This window comes from Dreissena polymorpha, chromosome 9 (genome assembly GCF_020536995.1).
Source record: "Dreissena polymorpha isolate Duluth1 chromosome 9, UMN_Dpol_1.0, whole genome shotgun sequence".
In the NCBI taxonomy this organism is placed as follows: domain Eukaryota; kingdom Metazoa; phylum Mollusca; class Bivalvia; order Myida; family Dreissenidae; genus Dreissena; species Dreissena polymorpha.
The window spans coordinates 105,328,060-105,348,668 of record NC_068363.1 but is presented as its reverse complement, the minus strand read 5'-3'; the positions used below and the strand labels follow the sequence as shown (position 1 = coordinate 105,348,668).

Below are 20,609 nucleotides of genomic sequence, written 5' to 3'. Positions count from 1 at the left end.
GAGATTTATAACTGTCAATCATAAAATTCACCAGGAAGATTTTCAACTGTATTGATTTATTAATTTCCTGTCTAATACGGAAACAAATTTTAATGTCAAATAATTTTTGGGTTTAAGCATGAAACTTTGAAGTTAACAACTTCATTTTGAAGTAAAATTACTTTGCTTCGTTACTCATGTTTTTGTAATTATTTATCTGTTAAAAGCGTCATTTATTATTTTAGCCTCGTTCTGGGAAAACTGGCCTTAATGCATGTGAGTAAAGTGTCGTCACAGATTAGGCTGTTCAGTCCGCACAGGCTAATCAGTGACGACACTTTCTGCTTTTATGGAAATTATGTTTAAAGAAGTCCCTACTTTACTAACATTCCATAACCCGGAAAGTGTTGTCGGAAGCGGCCTGCAAAAGCTTATCTGGGACGAAACTTTAAGCACATGCATTTAGTCCAATTTTTGCAGAACTAGGCTCAATTTGAGAGTCTGTATTTCGTTTCCTCGCCGATTGGGATCGGTAGAACATTCCCAGGGTCTAATTTAACTACATCAATAAAAAATATCTGCATGTATGGCGCTTAATCAAAAAAAGTATACAAATCGTATTCAAAGTAAATAGTCTTTACAAAATACGGATTCTTTAAATCAACGACCAAAAAGATTCGGTGACAGGGTGTTGAGATATCTTTTAAAAATGATAGATATGATAGTAATGATTAAAGAAGAAAATGGCGATCCTAACCCAGAGATCTGTGACCGACTGTATGGTCATTGTTAGTGCCGGGTTTTGTCTCTCCTATTCAGCATTGTGTGTCGTTTGTTTCTAGTTCGTCCCTTGTCAACACTTGTATATTTGAGCTTTACGTGCTTTGTTCTCGTTATTCTTATCAACATTCTTGGCTTTGTTCTTATTTTCGTTTAAACCCATTTGGAGAAGAGTCCGATCGTTATCTTTGACATTTGTAAAGCAATTTTCTGACTTCGCAAAATATTTCGAAAATAATTATTCTCATTTTGAACTCGTGTTAACAAGTTTACGTGGTACTAATCTATCGTCTTTGTGCTTGGTTAGACTAGTGTATGTCTCGGTGTAACACATTATTATTTATTCATGCATGGGCATAATGTCCCATTGTTTTAGTTGTGATTTGTATGCATAATAGCTCCGTATACAGTTTTGGAGTGTTAATTTGGTGACGTTACAGTCGGCTGATTTTATTGTAGTCTGCATTTTAGAACTGATATCGTTACTTAATCGCTTAGATCCACGACCAATGGTATTAATATACGTCTGATAATCAATACAGAATTAACAGTTTTTGCAACAATTCTTCTTATTTGCAAACTTAAACCTTGACAAGGGTTAAAAAGTATATTTTTCCTATAGATGATTTTTTTTTAAATCCATTAATATAATTGTAGCGTTTTGAATTTACACACGTCACGATTTAGTCAACCATTACACATATACGAAAATACATGTTTATCACTACATTAAACTTCCAAATTCAATTTGCACACCTCGTTAAACTTCACGCTGAATTTGCTTACGATACCACATGAATCTTTCACCTCAAAAACAAAAACAAATGATTAATAAATGTTGACAGGTCAGTATGGCCTACGGACACGGTGTTTGTATATTCACCTAAACAGTTTGCGGCCAAGTACAAACGTATCTGATCTTCTTGCAAAAGCAATACGTCACTCAGAGAACGAAAGGGGTGTCGGTATGAAATGTACGACACACCCTGTCATCTTGAATCTGACGATTTTAACAATCCGCCCAAGGACAACTCTTTCTTTTTTATCTCTTAGCTAATGACTTAATTTTGTAATGCTGGCCAGGAATAAGATTAACCCACGTATGCCTAGCGTTTAGAAAAAGGCATTGGCAAACAGCGTAGACCCAGATGAGACGCCGCATGATGCGGCGTCTCATCAGGTTCTGCGCTGTTTGCTTAAAGGAATTTCTGTAAGAAATATTCAAAAAATCGAAATAAATATACTAGACATCTCTAAAATAAATCTATCCAATTTAAAAGGATGGGAGAGTCCAATAGGCATAATTGGGTTTAGATACCTGACAAACTTGCGAATTACGCTACGCGTTCGAGTAGCATGGAAGAACGAGAATGGCAAACATGGTCCATGGCAGTCACTACCCAATAGACCAATAACTGAGCAACACAACTACAAAGAACACCGTCGGTATAACACTCAGCAGCAACAATGCACACAAATACTAGTATACTAATATGGACGCTGCAGCTTGTTTCCAAAGCATGTCGCATTGTAGTTTACAATTTTCCTGATTATAGCAGTATTAGCCTCGACGGCATTTCAAAGTTAAGCCTTAATCGTATTTGCATATTTACAACAAATCAGAATTTACATATAAATATATAGTTATGTAATAGTTCTTATCCTTTCGGCGCATATCTTTCTTGTCAGAGTCGACCATTTTCACGCTTATCATCCGGATACGAGGCCCTTAATATGCAAATTGCTCGGACAAATATGTATGCATCAAACCAATGAACATGTGCGCGTATATACATGTATGAATGTATGTTCCTTGACCGTAACATCAGATCTAGGTTTGCAGGAGGATCAGTCGGTCGAGTACGGGATCAGGAAGACCCAGGAGATGGCAGCCATTATTCACAGACTGGTCGTCGACGGTGAGTTTCATGATTTGTGCCTCGCTCGGTTAAAATGGGGGTTAACGCATAAGCAGTCCGCACAGGTTAATAAGGGGCGACATTTTTCGCTTTCACGGAAATCCAGTTTAGGAGAAAATTGTCGTCCCTAATTAGCCTGTGCGGAATGCACAGGATAATATGGGACGACACTTTACGCACATGCATTTATCCCCGTTTTCTCAGAGCGCGATGTATTCCTAATCATCATGTAAATCCAACTACCAACCTTCATCTGAATTAGCAAGATTGATTTATACAATTATTCCGCTGCTGATCAAGAGTAAATGTGACCCTTGTACACATTTACAATGTGCTCTGTGCTTCGATATTTGTATACATGTATACTGCATTGACCGTTGCACTCTGTGTTCCAATAAGGAACACTTATTTGGACATGTGTTTTTATTCAGGTATTGTTCGGTGCTCATTATACTAGTATGTACCTTTTACGTGTTCGTATTGCCACTGTGCTCTGTATTTTCTTACCATACATCTTAACCATTCATAACATACGATCGGCATTTTTGTTTTATTGCGATTTAAAAAGTTTTAGTGTTCCGCTAAATAAATTTCAAGACCTGTATTGCGGTTGCAGTTATACGTCAATTATGTGTTGATATTGAATAATGATATGTTTTATTTAATAATGTGATTTTCTCTATGCAGGTCATGTATTCGGTGAACACGAGTATGTCAACGAACGTCTTGAACCGGGAATATGGTAAGCAACATACGGCAGCTTTAGCCTCCCGCGTGTATTCTTTTTTCCAATTGCCTTTACTGCTCAAGGGAGGCGGAAAACTACAACGAGCGAGGCATGGTATGGTATTGCGCAAGGGGGGGGGGGGGGTTAGAGGGTTAGGGTTTGGGTTAGTGTTAGGGGTCGGGTTAGGGTTTGGGTTAGCCTAAACCCAACCCTAACCCTAACCCGACCCCAAACACTAACCCAAACCCTAACCCTTTTTTTGGGGTTATCACCCCTGACCATGCCTCGCCCGTTGTAGTTTTCCGCCTCCCTACTGCTCAACCGCACAGTCGAGACTCGGTATTCATGATTGATAGGTTATTCATATCCATATCAAATGTTATATTAAACTTATTCAACTGGAAAGCTATTATTTATAACTGCTTGATAAAAATGTAAATTTTAATGTTTTGTTCCATGATTCATTATGGTTAATAGACGATTTACATATTTTATTGTGGTTTATGCAATTTATAAGGTAATTAAAAACCATGTAGTGATTTATTACATGTGTGAACATATATATTTGATATTGAACGAAAGAGCAATTACGCTCACGTTTACGTTTTGCTAATCTGTCGACAAATGCGTTCAAATTATACTTGGCAAACAAGTTACACAATTATGATAGAAAATAATGTTGACGATGGTTTAGTTTTATCTATTCGTTCTAAAGAGATACTCGGACAATTTTGAGCAAGGTTTGCAGAGGCAGATGTTTGAAATGATGTCACTGTTATTAAAAGATAAGAGGTAAAATTAACGAAATATCAAATTAATTTGTTGTGTATCTTAACACGCAACGGTATCTCCCGGTTAATTCTTCGGTAGACACCGGTCAATACACGTAACAATGTGTCTATTATGCGGTATCGTAACTTTTATCTCCGGGCCCTAATTGAAAGTGACAGATGTAAATATTCCGGCACTTGTTGACATTTTAGCATGAAACGTTACTAGGCGTTATACAATTGACCATTGAAACTATTGTCAGGTAGAATGCTTCTTCTGGAATAAAAAGTGACGGTTGTATACCTTCGAGATATGTGGTTGTCCCCCTTTATATTTCGCACTAATTTGTTCACTTGAAGGCGTTACTGTCATCGGCATGTGTATGTCAATAACAAAATAAGTGCATGTAATTCTTTTTAAAATACAATGTACTTGTATTTAATTTTGTTCCACAAATGTTTTTTTTAATTTTTCAATACCCCGATGATTTTTTTCATTAGAAAATTACATGCGCAATGTACTGGAAGATAATAGAAGATAAAAGCGCCACTATTATAGAGATGCATACCTTATGAGGACAGTCCGGAGATTTCATTCACAAACTCTTTCAATATTGCATACATGAATAAATGTTTATGATATTTATTATACATGTACTTGACCTTGTCCGGTAGGCGATTGCCTGTCCACTAACGCCATCGTGCTATGTTGTTTGCAGTAGCAAGAGTGACGTGGTCGATGACGAAGTTGTCGTTCGTGCCCGCGGGTTACCATGGCAATCGTCTGATCAGGACATCGCCCGCTTCTTTAAAGGTCTCAACATCGCGAAGTAAGTCAAGAAACATATGGATCATATATGAATTTTCTGTAAATCCTCATAGTAACTGCAGTTAGAACGATGTTCATCCAGTCTATGCCAACAAAACCGTTTGTATGTCTGTACAAAAAGTTGAAGACCCTTGCCAAATAGGTTGTTGGCATTAAAATGCAATAACATGCATGTCTAAATGTATACATTAATGAAATCATATAACGGTAATTAAAATAAGCAAAATTTCCATAAAAGCACATATTTGTTTCACAAACAGTGGTCTTAATGCTAATAACTGTTAATTAATTGTGTTATTCATAAGTATTATAATTGTGAGTTTATTGTAAGTTGGAACAAGTAGTTTGAAAAAGCAGTATGCGTTCACTCGCTTTACTATAATGTTCACTGTCGGCGCTTTTGCAGGGGTGGTGTGGCGCTCTGTCTGAGCCCCCAGGGTCGCCGTAACGGAGAGGCGCTGGTACGCTTTACCGACCAAGAAATGCGGGACCTCGCCATTAGACGCCACAAGCATCATATCGGCCAACGCTATATCGAGGTGTACAAGGCCACAGGAAAGGACTTTCTCAATGTCGCCGGCGGTAACCTTCTAATAGCTGTAATCCGGGCCCATATTCACCAAACAATTCTTATACTAAATTCTAATTATACAGAATATTCTTAAAATTGGAATATTCATGAATTGCTTAAATTTTGAGTAAAACTTTGCAGTGACATCATCTATCTACATCATTCTACGTGTAGAACATTTACAAAAATATTGGACGTATTTTTCTCTTGGTTCTGATTCTATTCTTTATTCTTAAGTCTAAGACTTGTTTGATGTATACGGACCCGGATCTCCACACCTTTTGATAAATCAGTATCATATTCCGCGGGGACACATTGCGCTGACCTCTTATTTGTACCAATGATTTCGTTCAGATATTATATGATATGGCGTGTAATACAGACAATATTTAAAGCGAAATCCGGAGTTACCGGTAGTCTATATTCCGGTCGTGCTTTTATGCATTCATGTTTCAGCGTCGTTCATTGCTTTATTCCTTGAAAAACGACAATTCGGCGAAACATAGCAGTACATAAATTCCGGTAAAAATCATGTCTAATAGCAAGTCTCGCATTATACACTGTAAGTCAAATTGACTTGTTATGCCGAAAGGGCTTTACAAGAACGTATAACAATAGCGATGCCTTTGGGTATCACTATTTTGAAAATCATGATATGCGCGACTTCTTAACATCTCGTCTTGTAACATACCGAATGTGTGTATTGTAACATACCAAATGTGTGTATTTTTACATGTATTTTTACATGTTCACGGTAACATAATTTTAGGATAATTTTAGGAATATAGGAAATATTTTTAGTCACTTCTTTCATCCTTTAGTTAAAAGAAAATCGTCCAGAATAATTAAAAGCTTTCAATGTCTTCCTTATTAATGCAATAATTTTCATTTCAGGAAGTAATACCGAAGCACAGGCATTCTTGTCTCGAGGTGGGGAAGTTATAATACGCATGCGCGGTCTGCCTTTTACAGCAACCACTCAGCAAGTGGTAAGTGTCTAAAAATAGAAAAGTATTACCATTACCGTTACCAATATATTAAAGCCATTCTTGTTACCCCCACGTTATATATCGCTAGTCGGATTAAGCAAAACTGTCATTAGTTGTAATTACGAGTAAGTTTTGTGTTTTAACTCTCTGAAATGAAATGAATGAGTTGTAATTTTTCCTAAGGTGACTTACAAAAGCTCAAACATAATTCCCCAGTTCATCATTTTGAACGGTTCATTTTCAAAGGTCTCAAACAAACTCCATTTTGCTTTACAAAGAGCGTTAAGTTCCAAAACGTTTTGAAACACAAAACCTAAGCTGTGAAACAGAAACTAACAAACACATTCGTAATGCAAGTATTTACTGAAACTGCAATACAGTACAAAAAATAAGTTATCTATTATGATTTTGTCTTTTAACCTCTCAAATTTCAAAGCCTATTTAGAAAGGACTATACACCTTGTTTTAATATAAAATCTAAATGGTCATGATGTCACTTAAATGGACGAGCTATATCACTGTATTTGACACGGATGTATTGAAAATTTCAGCCGAATGGGATACCATGTTACATCATGGTTAGCTAAACGATTGCTAAAACATACTAATGTTACTCGTTGACGAGGTAAGTTTAGGGAAGGCTTAATCATGTCTTATGACTTGGTACTCGGAGTGTGGTACAGGATGGGTCTAGAACTTTGGTCGCCATATTGGATATGGTAATGAGGTGACTGGATCAGCCAATCATTTTGCAGGATCTATTCCGAGGTGTGGGGCTGTTTCAAATGTTACTTGTGTGCCATGTGCACACAGGTACAATGGTGATCGTCATCCAACAAAATCGGGATGGTTCTGCGGCCATTTTATTTTATTTCCAGTAATCTGGTTTTAGAAGCAGTCACTTGATATACGCATATATATTTATAGAAATATAACCAACGAGAACTCGTTATTTCGTTAGCACGGTGTTGCGCCCCGCCTTCCGGCCAGGCATAAGCAGGCTACACTCTACCATATATTATAGTCTCTTAACTGTTCCTCCCATTAATTCAGATACATTTGGTAGCGGTTACTCAGAATCTGTACAAGGCATTGATTGGTCAGTGTGTATAACTGTGCCCAAAGAAAGCCGTTATTTCTCTGTCTAGTATAGTCCATCCATAGCTGGAAAATCTGTAAATTTAGTTTGTAAACTTATCTTTTATTAACCTTTCAGCAGTAGAAGAATATTTAAAAATCAGAACGTTCATTTTTGTATGTTTTATGCTATAACAAGTCATTTCGTTCGTTCTGATATTTTTCATCCGTGAAAAAGAAAATCGCGTATGAGCATATTATAAGAGAATGGATTTATTTGCTCGACAGTTAATATAACGGCTTTCTTTGGCGTCGATTTGAACAGCAATGACGTCACTTTTAGTGTTAACTCTGCCACTCTCTGCATGGAAGAATAAAATGGTGACGGAAACCATGGCGGCAGAAAGGGGTCCTGTTATTTCGGGTCTCCATTCATATGCACACATGTATTTTGGTGAAATATGTATGTTAATTAACCATAACACCGGTCTATCGTTAGGGAAAATGATTGTGTTGATATTGTGTGGTAGAATAGAGACTTAACTGGGAACGAATTCTTAACTCGAAATGTCATTGGTAATTGATGCTTAAACGGTCAAGTAACTTTCCTCATTTGTAAGTGACCTATACTCCGTAAACAACAAAAATAAAAAAGATTAAGCATCCCTGCATGTTTTGTTTTCTTCAAACAGGCCGTTACACGTTGAGTTTCAACTATATGTCTATCGTGCATTATATAATTAGGCCAGGGTATTAATACGTTTTCATTAAAATAAAATATTGAAGCAAGGAAATATCAAAGATACGATAACTTCACAACTACCTTTTTTCATTTATTTATATATTTTAAATGACTCTTATGTGGCAAGCGGTATATATCTGTTGTGTGGCGCTTTCTGCTAGACTTTCACGCTAGTTGTTATACCACGTGACTTTAAATGACCCGCGTCATTCGAAAACAGGTCTTATGCCATATGCGGCCAGCGTAGCTCCATACCAGCCTGTAAGTCGAGCAGTGTGGTCAGGAGCTACCGTGTCCTCTTATGCGACCACGAAAGTTTTCGTGACTTTATAGCGGAAAGCGTAGATCCTGACCAGACTGCGCAATTGCGCCGGCTTTTTAGGAGCTACGCTGGCTGCATATGGCATACTACATAATTTCGTTCGACGCGGCCCAAATTTATATTGCGTGTATATTATAATAGCAACTTCTGTGTGATATTCTCGTGTTTTTTTTTAAATTCAGGTCGTTCAATATTATCACAAATTTTTAATTGATTAATGTCAAACAATTATATGGCATGTATTTCAAAGTCAATGTATTATAATATAAAACTTTCTTACTATAATGGCTTGGCTAGACGAAGAGGGATAAATAGTGATACATGTTTTTTTTTACATTTTACATTATTTTTGTACTTTTAAAGGGTGAAACATACATTTGTTTCTCTGTCAGCATCGCAATCATATATGACCCATTAATTTAGACGTTAGGCATAATGGCACACGTAGATGTCACAGGCATGAACATGATTAAATTTGGGTGCATTTTCATATTATTTTTTCACAGTTGTAAGTGGTGGTGTTTACTGTTTAGTGAATGCATTATCAATAAACGAAATGGTTACGTATTGAAGAAAGAACATTGCTAACACAAATGAATACACGTTTTTGAATTTTTAGACATATTATTCATGATATTATCGTTACATATATGTACATCGTGTCATATGTACACGGCATTATATAGTTTCCCCATTTTATTATCACTGGAACCCACGATACAAATACAAATAAAATTATGTCCGGTTATAACTGCATTATATCAATAATTATAAAGCGTGGTTCCGCGGACTGATGTTCCGACTATACAGTTCAACCGCACCGTACATCCTTACCGCTCATTCACGCAACGAAACACGTGTGTCCTCTTGCAGCTCGAGTTTTTCGCGCGCGAACCCAATGTGAGCGAGGTGTTGGACGGTGAAGACGGCATTCTCTTCGTGCATTACCCGGACGGGCGCTCCACCGGAGACGCCTTCGTACTCATGGGGACGGAAGAGGAGGCCGACAAGGCGCTCAAGAAGCACCGCGACATCATGGGCACGCGCTACATCGAGCTCTTCAAGTCCACCACGGCGGAGGTACAACAGGTACGCAAAGACGAGATAACCGGAAGGGATGAGTCTGTCCAGTATTATAATATAGTTTTTTTTTAGTTTTACAGTGTAATAAATTGGATTAACATAATGTACTGCTAAAAAGTGCAAATAATTTCAAAACTTTTTTGTATGCGAAATATGCAGAGGATCAAAGTGCCTAATAGGCAAATGCAATGTTTCATGTTTGGAATTCCGTATTATATAAAACGTAGACGATGCTGTTGCTGTGTTTATTTTCAAACAAAAACGCTTTATTCCAGCGCCTTATTAATAAAATTGCCAAAATTAATAGTAAATATCCTTTCCTGTCAGATTGTTCTTTTATAATGACACGCGCTGTTTGTGCCAGGTATTGAACAGAAGTATGGATCCCCGTAACCCAGAACCACAAGAAAACCAAGTAGCATTACCTCCCCTGATTGCTCAGCTTCCGCAGGCGGCACTGCCCTACATCCCGCAAAATCTCATAACGAGCGGCACAAAACGAGACTGTATCCGGTTACGGAACTTGCCGACGTGTTCACAAGTGACGGACATTTTGTCGTTTCTGGGCGAATTCTCGCAGTTCATTGTGTACCAAGGCGTGCATATGGTATACAGCGCCCAGGTAGTTCATTTATGCACTTGTTATAATAACTAGTCGAAAAAAGAATTTTAAAATTCTGGTTTTGATGGGACAGGGGGCCTTACTGTAATCACATACGTTATATTTTAGAAGGTAAGATAGATATGTTACAGGACTGCTGAAGGGAGAATATTAACAAAACAATTAAAAGAAGTGAATACACGGTATAATTTACAGCATCAACTTTGAATTTAATCGATTTTTTTCAGCATACAGCATCACTAGTTCGATTTTATTTCAGCCAGTAAAAAACGTGTACTTGTGCAACACTAAAAAACTAATAATCGACATATTATGGTACGCATATTGTCACCATAATATTTATAACGGCTATTATTTACATGTCATGAAATAGCGATCGCTATTCACCTGCGCGTTTCGTCCCTAGGGCGAGCCTTCTGGTGAGGCATTCATCCAGATGAGTTCCGAGGAGGCCGCGCAGCTAACCGCCATCAACAGGAACAGACGACAAATCATCTACGCTGGCAAGAAACGCGTGATCGAGGTGATCCAGTGCTCCGGCGAGGACATGAACCTCGTACTCACCCACGGGATCTCATCCCCCACCCTGTCGCCCGTCGTCCCGCTAGCGCAACAAGCCGCCCTCCCCCTCACACATGCGCCGCTTATACAGCGGCAGATCATCTCGCCTGGTAAAACTATCTTCAAATATATTTGACTTTCAGCTTTTGTCGTATTTTTTCCGTTTAAAAGTAGACTCTTCTTGACGAAAATCCAGTTGAGGCGAAATGTGTCGTCCCTGATTAGCCTGTGCAAATTGCAAATGCTTATCTGAGACGACACTTTACCCACATGCATTAAACCCCCTTTTCACATTACAAGGCTAATAGTTTTTGCATGAAATAACTTATATACGAATAAATGCAGCGACCGTTCAATCGCAGTGTAATATGTCGCCTATATTTGGAAGTACAAATAAATACTTAGTGCTTAAATGCTTAGTTTTGAAAACAGAACAAGTAGAAGGATCCAAAAAGCTAGTAACGCAATTTCGGTCGAAAAATCAAAGTAGCCAGTACACAACTGAGCAACAATGTCTACACACATATAAAATCATGGATATCTGAGAGAACGGCGTCTACTTCTTAATATCATGTATATGACTGTTCATATATACATGTATCTAAGCTTTATAATAGTATTAGCCAACCCTGATGGAGTGTGTTCATCCCTGTTTCAGGAGCCACATTGTTGTCCAGCCTACAGGCCCCTGCCAGCCACCACTTTGCCAACCCCTTCACTTCCGCCCTGCAGTTCTCGGCGCTCCCACAGCCCATCTACGGCAGCCCCTTCCAGCAGGGACTGTCACCTCTAGTCAGCGCCGCCGCCCGACCCGCCATGTACCCCCAGATCATCTACTGGTACCCGACCCCTCCCGTTTCACCCCAGAGCGCCCAGCCGTTCTATACTAACACGCCCTGCAACACGCCGTCCATGGTCGTTATGCGGGGGCTACCATTTAATGTCTCTCTGCAAGATATTTTAAATTTCTATCAAGGATATCCAGAGGTATGTCCTTTGACAGAGTTGAAAACGCCTATGATAAATTGTGATTGATTATGATTAATTTTGAATGTAGGGATGTTTTGGGTGCTGATAATTAGGTACTAAATTATCATGGTGTTTTGGAATGTTACGTTTATGTTAATTGCTCTGTAGAAATTTATCTACTGAGGTGAGCAGGCAAAGAACGGCGCAAAACTCAACAAAGACATGGAAATTGTTAATAATTCCAAGTATTATTTATTTTTATAGGATTCATATTAAAAGCAACTGCTGAAATTCAGTTGTAAGAGTTTTAGGGTGATAAGTTGATTACATAACTGGCGACCATGGATGGAAAAGTAGAGGTATATCTTGTATTTGGACGCCGCACTATATTCGCACTAACAATCTTGTACTAGCGCTGTTTGCTGTGTTTAACCTTCTTAGCAAGCCTCCTTTCAGATTGTTTGCTGTTTCTTTACTGTTGGAACATAATTCACTTCCAAGAAAAGATCACATGCTCTTACTATCACCTACTTCACGATATGAATTTATATAAAGCATTGTATACTGTGTATCAGTGCGTTAAAACAACCATTTTGTGATGTTACATTGTTTTCACTTTTATATTGCCAACATATTCAAACTGCGCAAAACTTTAAGGTTCAATATTAAAAGAGTAAAGTAATATAAAGGTATATAATATTAATTATTTAAAGTAAACGGTGTTTTTTTTTTATGAAGTAGGTAATAAAACAGATTTGTTATTGACATTTCGGAATACGCTGTCAAGTTGTTTTCGCTTAACATTGAGGGTAATATTTTTTAAATATTATACATGGCATGATCATTTTCAGTTTGTATAAAATTTCACCGGGCAACAATATGCACAATGTCTCATGACAATGGCTAACTTTAATGCAATTTCGCGTGGAACTTGAACTAGAACAATGGAAATCCAGATTATAACGGAATGTGAAACTTAAAAACTATTTGTACTGCGTGTGAAGATGCTTACGTCGATCAAGCGTTTTCACAATTAATATCAAATAAGAAGTATCCGCAATTCTTTGTTATTTTCATTCACGGTGTTGTCCGGGGTTGACAAAATGCAATGCCACCCTCAAGGACGGAAATATGATGCTCCCCTCTAAATTCGGGACAACAAATCGGCTAATATTCCCCTATGTCAGAGAAATGTCTGTATTATTGCATTCAGATTTAGGAAATTGCATGGCAAATTTACTAAATGATACACGCCGAGGGTTTTCTAAATTTCAATTTGTTTGTTTTGTATCCGCAGGAATTAGAACATGTATAATTCATTGAAAAAGGGAGATAACTATTACCCACTATCACACGGACTGGTAAACTAAAAACCTAAGTTTAAATGGTTGGAAGTTAAAAATGAACGTTGTTATATATCCAACATTAAGAACCCACACGTTTTGTCGAAAATATATACAGTTTTTATAATGCGATATTCTGCATGAATACAAAACTCTGGTCCTAATTTGTATTTTCGGATAAAAATAAAATAGGACAACACGTATTGTAGACGTTTGGGAAGTTTCTTGGAAGTAAATTATTATATATCAATTGTGTTTTATGCACGATGTACATTAAACCATCAACGTTTTGCCTTCAACGTTTGTTATTGTACGATACACACAAAACCAAGCAATAATTATTATAATGTACTTGTACTAACAAGCATGAAACACATTTGATGGGTAGTTGTTTGTTACTTAATACTTGTGTATACCCTTCTAGAGCTACTTTTAACCATCAGAACTTGGGAGGCGGAAAACTACAACGGGCGAGGCATGGTCAGGGGTGATAACCCCAAAAAAGGGTTAGGGTAAGGGTTAGGATTAGGGGTCGGGTTAGGGTTAGGGTTGGGTTTAGGCTAACCCAAACCCTAACCCGACCCCTAACACTAACCCAAACCATAACCCTAACCCTCTAACCCCCCCTTGCGCAATACCATACCATGTCTCGCCCGTTGTAGTTTTCCGCCTCCCTCAGAACTTAGCTAGGCAGTTTTATTTTATTTCGTAACATTTTCATCAAAAATGTTATTAAAACGTTATAAAACGGTTTCTGCTAATTGCATTGTGCAGCTGTCTTTTTAAGTGTTGTATGAACTTCTGCATGTTTGTAAACGCACGTGTTAGCAATCATAAGTTGCTATATGCATACATGTATGGCCTATTTAACAAGTCATTATAATCGACTAAATTTAAGTTAAGTTTAAATCTACTAGTGTTACCATTTTGTTTGAAATCGTCGATACTTAGTACGTATTACTCCATGTTTTGGACGTATTTTGACAATTATTTGTCTTCATACCGCAGGACGTTTTGAAAGTTTATACATACAGTAACACTGCTGTAAATGTTATCATATTTTGTTCACATTAACTAGCACCATCATTCGTCTTGTTTCTCCCATCAGGTAACACCGGACAGTGTTCAGGTTCAATACACACATGACGGACTTCCTAGCGGTGACGTAGTCATTTTGTTCGCATCACGTGGTGAGGCAGAACGCGCGGTGACCGAAAAAAATCATCAAATCGTGGGAAACAGAATCGTGGAGTTATTTTTAGCCGTGTAGTTTTATGGATTTAGAATTCACTTTTATTCATATTGAATCGTGTCATCGTATTTTTTTATTTATAATTTCGTTCCAATCATTGTTTCTGTCAATATGATTGCTGTTCAGAACAGAGTTTATTGTTTGTATCATATACAGATCTGTTCCTTTAAATTAATACGGAAAAATTTCCATTTTAAAGGAAATTCATATCAATATATAAATGGTATTTAAATTAGAGATCTGTTGTTTTATTTTTAATCTCAATTATCTAGTATGTTAATAGAAATCATGGACAAATGTCGATAAGGTCTGAATATTTTCTAGAAGTTGGTTACCTGCTCATTTTTTAATATAAAAAAGTAGCCCAACGTGATGGTTCTGGTACTAGTATGAGAAGTGTTCAATGTTGCATGCTCTGAATTAAAAATCTAATTGTCGGTAATTGAATTTTCATCATTAATTTTAAGTACATTGTACATGTTACGTAACAAGCCTGCTACGTGATAAAAGGACGGTACATAATCTTAATATTGGTAATATTTGCGTTAACGTATCGTGGTATTTATTACCAAAGGCGTACATTTATTTTGATATTTTGATATAACAAGTCGTCTTCTACTTTTGAGGATAGTGAAAACACAAGCTTTTTAATTGGCTCACATGGTGAGCTTTTTTGAAAAGCTTGTTCAGCTGTGCGTTTTATTTGCCTTTTTATTTTTTCCTGATATTGTTTTGTGTGCAAAATGCTTATAAGCCTTTTATTATCATTATTTTCTTGTCTCATTGTCTTTTGAAATTGTGTTTTTAATATATATGTATTCTATGATTATTATATAACAATTATATCTGAGGATCTGTCTGCCTTTTGTGTTATATTAATTAATTTTAATATGATCAGCATATTTTGCTGACATTTTGTTGAAGTGTGTGTAAATTTTATTAAAATTCACGTTTCTTATTTTTTGTTGTACATAGATGTTTTATTAATTCGGCATTATTGAGAATTAGATTCTAATTACTATGTTAATATAAATGTAAAATATACAATATTTTTGTACATGACAAGACTAAATCAAATGAGAAAGCAATCTAGTCAAATGATCCTCCAACAAAATATAGTGTAAGATTACTTTATAATAAATACCATACTTTGTTTACTTGAGTTTAAGTCATATTATTTTCAAAGATTAGAGAAAGACACTAGCACATTTTCTGAATCTTTTCCTCAATAACCACCTTATCATATGCAATTGTACCATAATGTCAACATTCCATTTTTTCAGACATCCATAGTGCCTTAATTGTGTTCAAAGTGCTATCTAATCTTCTTGCAGATTTGCGATGCTATTTTCTGTAAGGAAGTGTGTGTACTCCTAATTTCTCCCATAAATAGCATCTGGCATCTACGCAGTGATTTTGTTGTTGTTGTTTGTCAAAACCACAGTGCCTTAAATTGATTAGCGATATTCAATTGTGTAACTTCAATTGTAAAATTTCCAACGATGTCTCTTATAATTGGATGAAATATAATTTATTAAAATTGGAAACATGCTAATTATTTTTCAAATTTGTAGTAAACAGTTAAATCTGGTACCACTCAATAATGAATCAAGATTTTAATGTCATGAAATTGGGTTGGGAAAATACATAATTGATATTACCACAGTACCACAGTAACTTTACTACAAATTACGCCAGTCTGCAAGATTGTTTTATATAACTTCATTTTGTTTTCTACTCGGTTATGTGTAGGTTTTATATAGCATCATATATTTTCTAACAATCGTTTTGTTGTTTGACAACAAATTCACTTGTCTTCCAGATTTATTCAAATAATTTGCCGTGTTGTATGAAATAATGCGTTGTTATAAATATTTTTGTGAACTATTTACATTAATATATGCATTAGAAGCAGTATATACATGTATTTTTTGTCTTCCGAAAGTACGCAACATGTATATTGTTAATATGAGCACTTTTTACGTGCAATGTATATTTTGTCATGTACTTCAAAGAATTGTTCTACTGTCATTTTTAAGTTTCACAAACTCAAAACATAGAAAATTACCGCATACACGTATGCTGTGTAATCATTATCATTCCATTATGTGCCTTTGTATGCCAGACACCATTGAAGATATTTTTTGCTTTTTGCAATATAATGCGCCCAATCCGCCGACCTGCTTGTTAAGGTATACGTTGATTGAACAATGAACTATGTACCGCACGCAGCAAAGCTAACCCAGGATCAACGTTGTGAAAAAATATAGATTAATTTATAAAGTTGTTCTTGTGTAACGGTAAAAGAAAAGAGATACACACTGTTTCGGGTTCTAAAGATTAAACATTATTTGGTATTTCTATTTGTATAAATATAATACATGGACGTTTTATCGAGATACATACATTAAAGGTAAATTCACGTGCAAAAACGTTAACAAGCAGCGGTGCAACAATATTAATATTGTGATTCATGTTACAAACTATTTCATTTATCACCGATCTGTATTGTGTATTTTAACATTATAAGAAAATAGTTTACAAATTATGTTATATTGTACATATTTTTGTCAATTTTATGTTTAAACTAATGACATATGAAATGCCTATTTTTCAGGGTATAATCTAACTGTAACTGTATACATTGCTGTAGATAATGATGCCTTTTTCAGCTGTGAAACATTCAATACTTTCATGCATGATATGGTTCAAACGTATTTATTTGGTTTATATTTTCTATTGTGTAAACAGAGCTCAATTTAACCCATTTATGCCTAGTGGACTCTCCCATCCTTCTAAATTGGATAAATTTATTTCGAAAATTAGGGATTTCTAGTATATTTATTTCTATATTTAGAATATTTCTTACAGAAATTACTTTAAGCAAACAGCGTAGACTCTGATGAGACGTCGCATCAAGCGGCGTCTCATCTGGGTCTACGCCGTTTGCCAAGGCCTTTTTTTCTAGACGCTAGGCATAAATGGGATAACCATTTTCTTGACCATTCTAAAGAGATTTACAATCTTATAAAAAGTGTAATAATGAATGGAATACTTGAATGAATGATAAAAAATTACAGTTTGGGTTAAACTGTTCGGATAATGCCGTTGAATTTGAATTAATTTCAAAATTTAAGACAGTAAAACAAGACAGTCGTTCAAAATTGTATTGTAAGCACTCGCAAAGTCATATGATAACAAATTGTAAGAAAAAAAACGTTCAGCAGGTATACGGACATGCACGAGAATTTCGAAACTAATATTTCCAATAAATGTTCAATCAAGTAATAAAGCATACATCTCTTTACGAATGGTCACCTGGGAAACATGATCTGCAGGCTAACATGACATTTTCTTGCGTTTGTGCAATATGGTTAAGGGTATAACTCAACTAAAACGCTACATTTTGGTTATGCGGTGGGTATATTTCGATAGGTATGCAAAGTCACTTAAACAAGTATGTGCACTTTATGACGACCATAAATTAATGTTTTGTTTCGAACTTCAAAAACAGTGGTAAGCTTCGTGCGAGTAGTAAAAAAACAGCTGAAGCTCATAAGCGTTGCACGTATATAAAAGACATCTAGAGATACTCAGTTTTAACCCTTTGCATGCTGGGAAATTTGTCGTCTGCTAAAATATCGTCTGCTGAATTTCTAAAATTATCATTTTCTTCGATTTTTTCAAAGAATACTATCATAATAGCAAACAGAACGTGGCATCTCATCTGGATCCAAACTGTTTGCAAAGGCCTTCAAAATTCGGTTCCAGCACTGAAATAGTTAAGTGACTTTGCAGAAAATTCTTCTTGTATTCATTATATCATCGTGTATAGAAATTTTAGAGCAGATACTTCTAGTATTTCCTTTGGCCTTCTCGAATAAACAAATTACTGGAAAATAATCATCATAAGGTAGAAAAGAAGAGTAATTTATAGAATAGATATTGTCTGGGTATCAGAAAGAAACTTTTAATTGAATATCATGTAAAACGTTTGATTTAAGCAATATTATCGAAATTGTTGTTTCTTTTAAGTAATTTACTCCATATGAAAACATATAACTGTATTGAATGATGATTTCATAGTTATCATGCAGATGACGTCATCTCTTAATTAATAACATGTTTTTTGCAGTCATATTTCTTTGATGTAGATTACAATAACGCTACATTTCCATACAAAATGCAGCAATAAATATTATCTTCATATAATGGTGGTGGTTTTACTGGTGTGGCTCATTTCTGAACCTGGTGTTGGCTTGTTGCTTTTGTTTATATTGTACATTGTACCTAATTATCTGGTAGTAGGTCATGAGTTGATCTCAGCTGGGCACGTGTTTGTAGGGGTTGGAGCAGGCTCGTTCATGCATTTCACATTGTTGTATTAACACACGGTGGGTGACCAAAACAGCACGATGTGATAGGTGATAAGAACTGTACTAAATAGTGATTACTTTGTAAAACAATACGCTGGTGGACTGGGAAAACTCAACAAATTTAACTGGTATTAATTGAACGCTGGCTGACGGGTTTTAGGTTAACTTTTGCCTATTTCATGAATCGGTTCTTTGTTGATTGCCAATTAATCGGACACGGAAATAATGCGGGTAGGGGATATGTTGTTGATTTGTTTCTCTCAAAGACTGTGATAACATTCTGTTTTTAATTTATTAATGATTATTAATGTATTTATTGCTGATTGTACACTGTCGATATCGACGACGTTTTAGACAATTGTGAGAGTATATTTATTTTATCCTAAATCATGAGAGTGATTGACATTTATTGATTATTTGCAAATAAAAAATCATTTGATGATGTATTTCGTCCATTTAAAAATAATTCAAATATGGTTGCTCTAGTTCCCATCACATACGTGCCCAGGGTAGCTACTCGTGACCTAAATACTGCCTCTCCGGACAAGGGTCCTCGCGCTTCGTATTCATTCGGCAATCTCCGCAAACGTGACGGAAACTACCGAATGCTTACCAGTGATTGTTCCGTTTGGTGAAGGAGTCGTTCGTCGTAATCTTGCCAGCATATATCGCGTGACCAAACCCTATATGTGAGTGGCTACTGAATAATGGTAGGCTGCATGTGTAACCGGGCATGGATAATCCCCGAACGAGTTGGTACCTGTCCCATAAAATGCTCACAATAATATTAAAGTTCTGTTTTCAGGAATAGACATAAAACCCACGTTCAAAAACTTCGTTATGTCTTTCATGTTTGTTTTTTTTAAATTAATGTTGTTAAACATGTTTTGTTAAGACTTTCACATGAAAGTTCAGCATGACCATTGAACGTTAATTATTTTACGATGTATGGTGTGGTCCTTATAAATTGTTGTTAATTGGTTTTGATTACTATATGTATTACTGATTACCCTCATAATGAATTTGTAGGTATAACGACAAAAAGAACGTTGGGTTTTAATATTATTCTGAAACATGAACCAACCGTGTTCAAATGCAGTGCAATAAAACATAAAAGTTCAATCTTAATACATCAAGGGGACCGTATAGCTTTGCAAAATTAATATATAGTTTATTTATGTAAATACTTCCATTTAAAGTATATTTATCTATGATTTATTTTTTACAAACCTAGTCATATTCGGTTCAAGTTTTGAACCAGTTTTATGTTGTAACTGTTTTTAAACTTGCTGATATTTAAACTAGAAGATAGTATCTCAAGACAGACATATCATAGGCGACATATCCAGTCTGTTCAAGGCATAGAGACATATTTTTAATTTATTATTTTAGACTTTCCTTTTCTCTATCAATATGCATTTCATTGTTATAACTATGTACATGTATGGCTCCATGACCATGCCACGCGCATGATTGTTGTTAAGAGTGTTTGAGAGAGTGTGAAGAATGAAAAATAAAATAAAGCAGAAGTAAAGAATATGTATGTTTAAACGCCCGCGAAACAAAATCAGAGCAATAATCGGGTTCCTTCAAAAGACGTCATACAAGTATAACATGTTATAATATACGAGAATAAAGTAGTTGCCCGTTTGTTAAATGTTAAAGAACAGTGAACAAATGGAGTCATAAGTTCCAATC

At 35.9% G+C, this 20,609-nt stretch overlaps 1 protein-coding gene across 2 annotated transcripts in view; it reads left to right on the top strand.

Moving 5' to 3' along the window:
- The window catches only part of LOC127844085 (epithelial splicing regulatory protein 1-like), a 31,687-nt gene extending 11,239 nt beyond the window's left edge, over nucleotides 1-20,448 (top strand). The window contains exons 4-13 of one of the 2 annotated variants that reach the window (XM_052374054.1): nucleotides 2,589-2,678; nucleotides 3,366-3,420; nucleotides 4,895-5,005; nucleotides 5,411-5,586; nucleotides 6,470-6,564; nucleotides 9,579-9,794; nucleotides 10,153-10,410; nucleotides 10,817-11,081; nucleotides 11,630-11,958; nucleotides 14,392-20,448. In XM_052374054.1, coding sequence (XP_052230014.1) covers nucleotides 2,589-2,678; nucleotides 3,366-3,420; nucleotides 4,895-5,005; nucleotides 5,411-5,586; nucleotides 6,470-6,564; nucleotides 9,579-9,794; nucleotides 10,153-10,410; nucleotides 10,817-11,081; nucleotides 11,630-11,958; nucleotides 14,392-14,553 — 1,757 coding nt within the window. In that variant the 3' untranslated portion in view covers nucleotides 14,554-20,448. The remainder of the gene's footprint in view (nucleotides 1-2,588; nucleotides 2,679-3,365; nucleotides 3,421-4,894; nucleotides 5,006-5,410; nucleotides 5,587-6,469; nucleotides 6,565-9,578; nucleotides 9,795-10,152; nucleotides 10,411-10,816; nucleotides 11,082-11,629; nucleotides 11,959-14,391) is intronic. The other variant, XM_052374055.1, reaches the window with a different exon arrangement.
- Nucleotides 20,449-20,609: the final 161 nt, after the last annotated feature.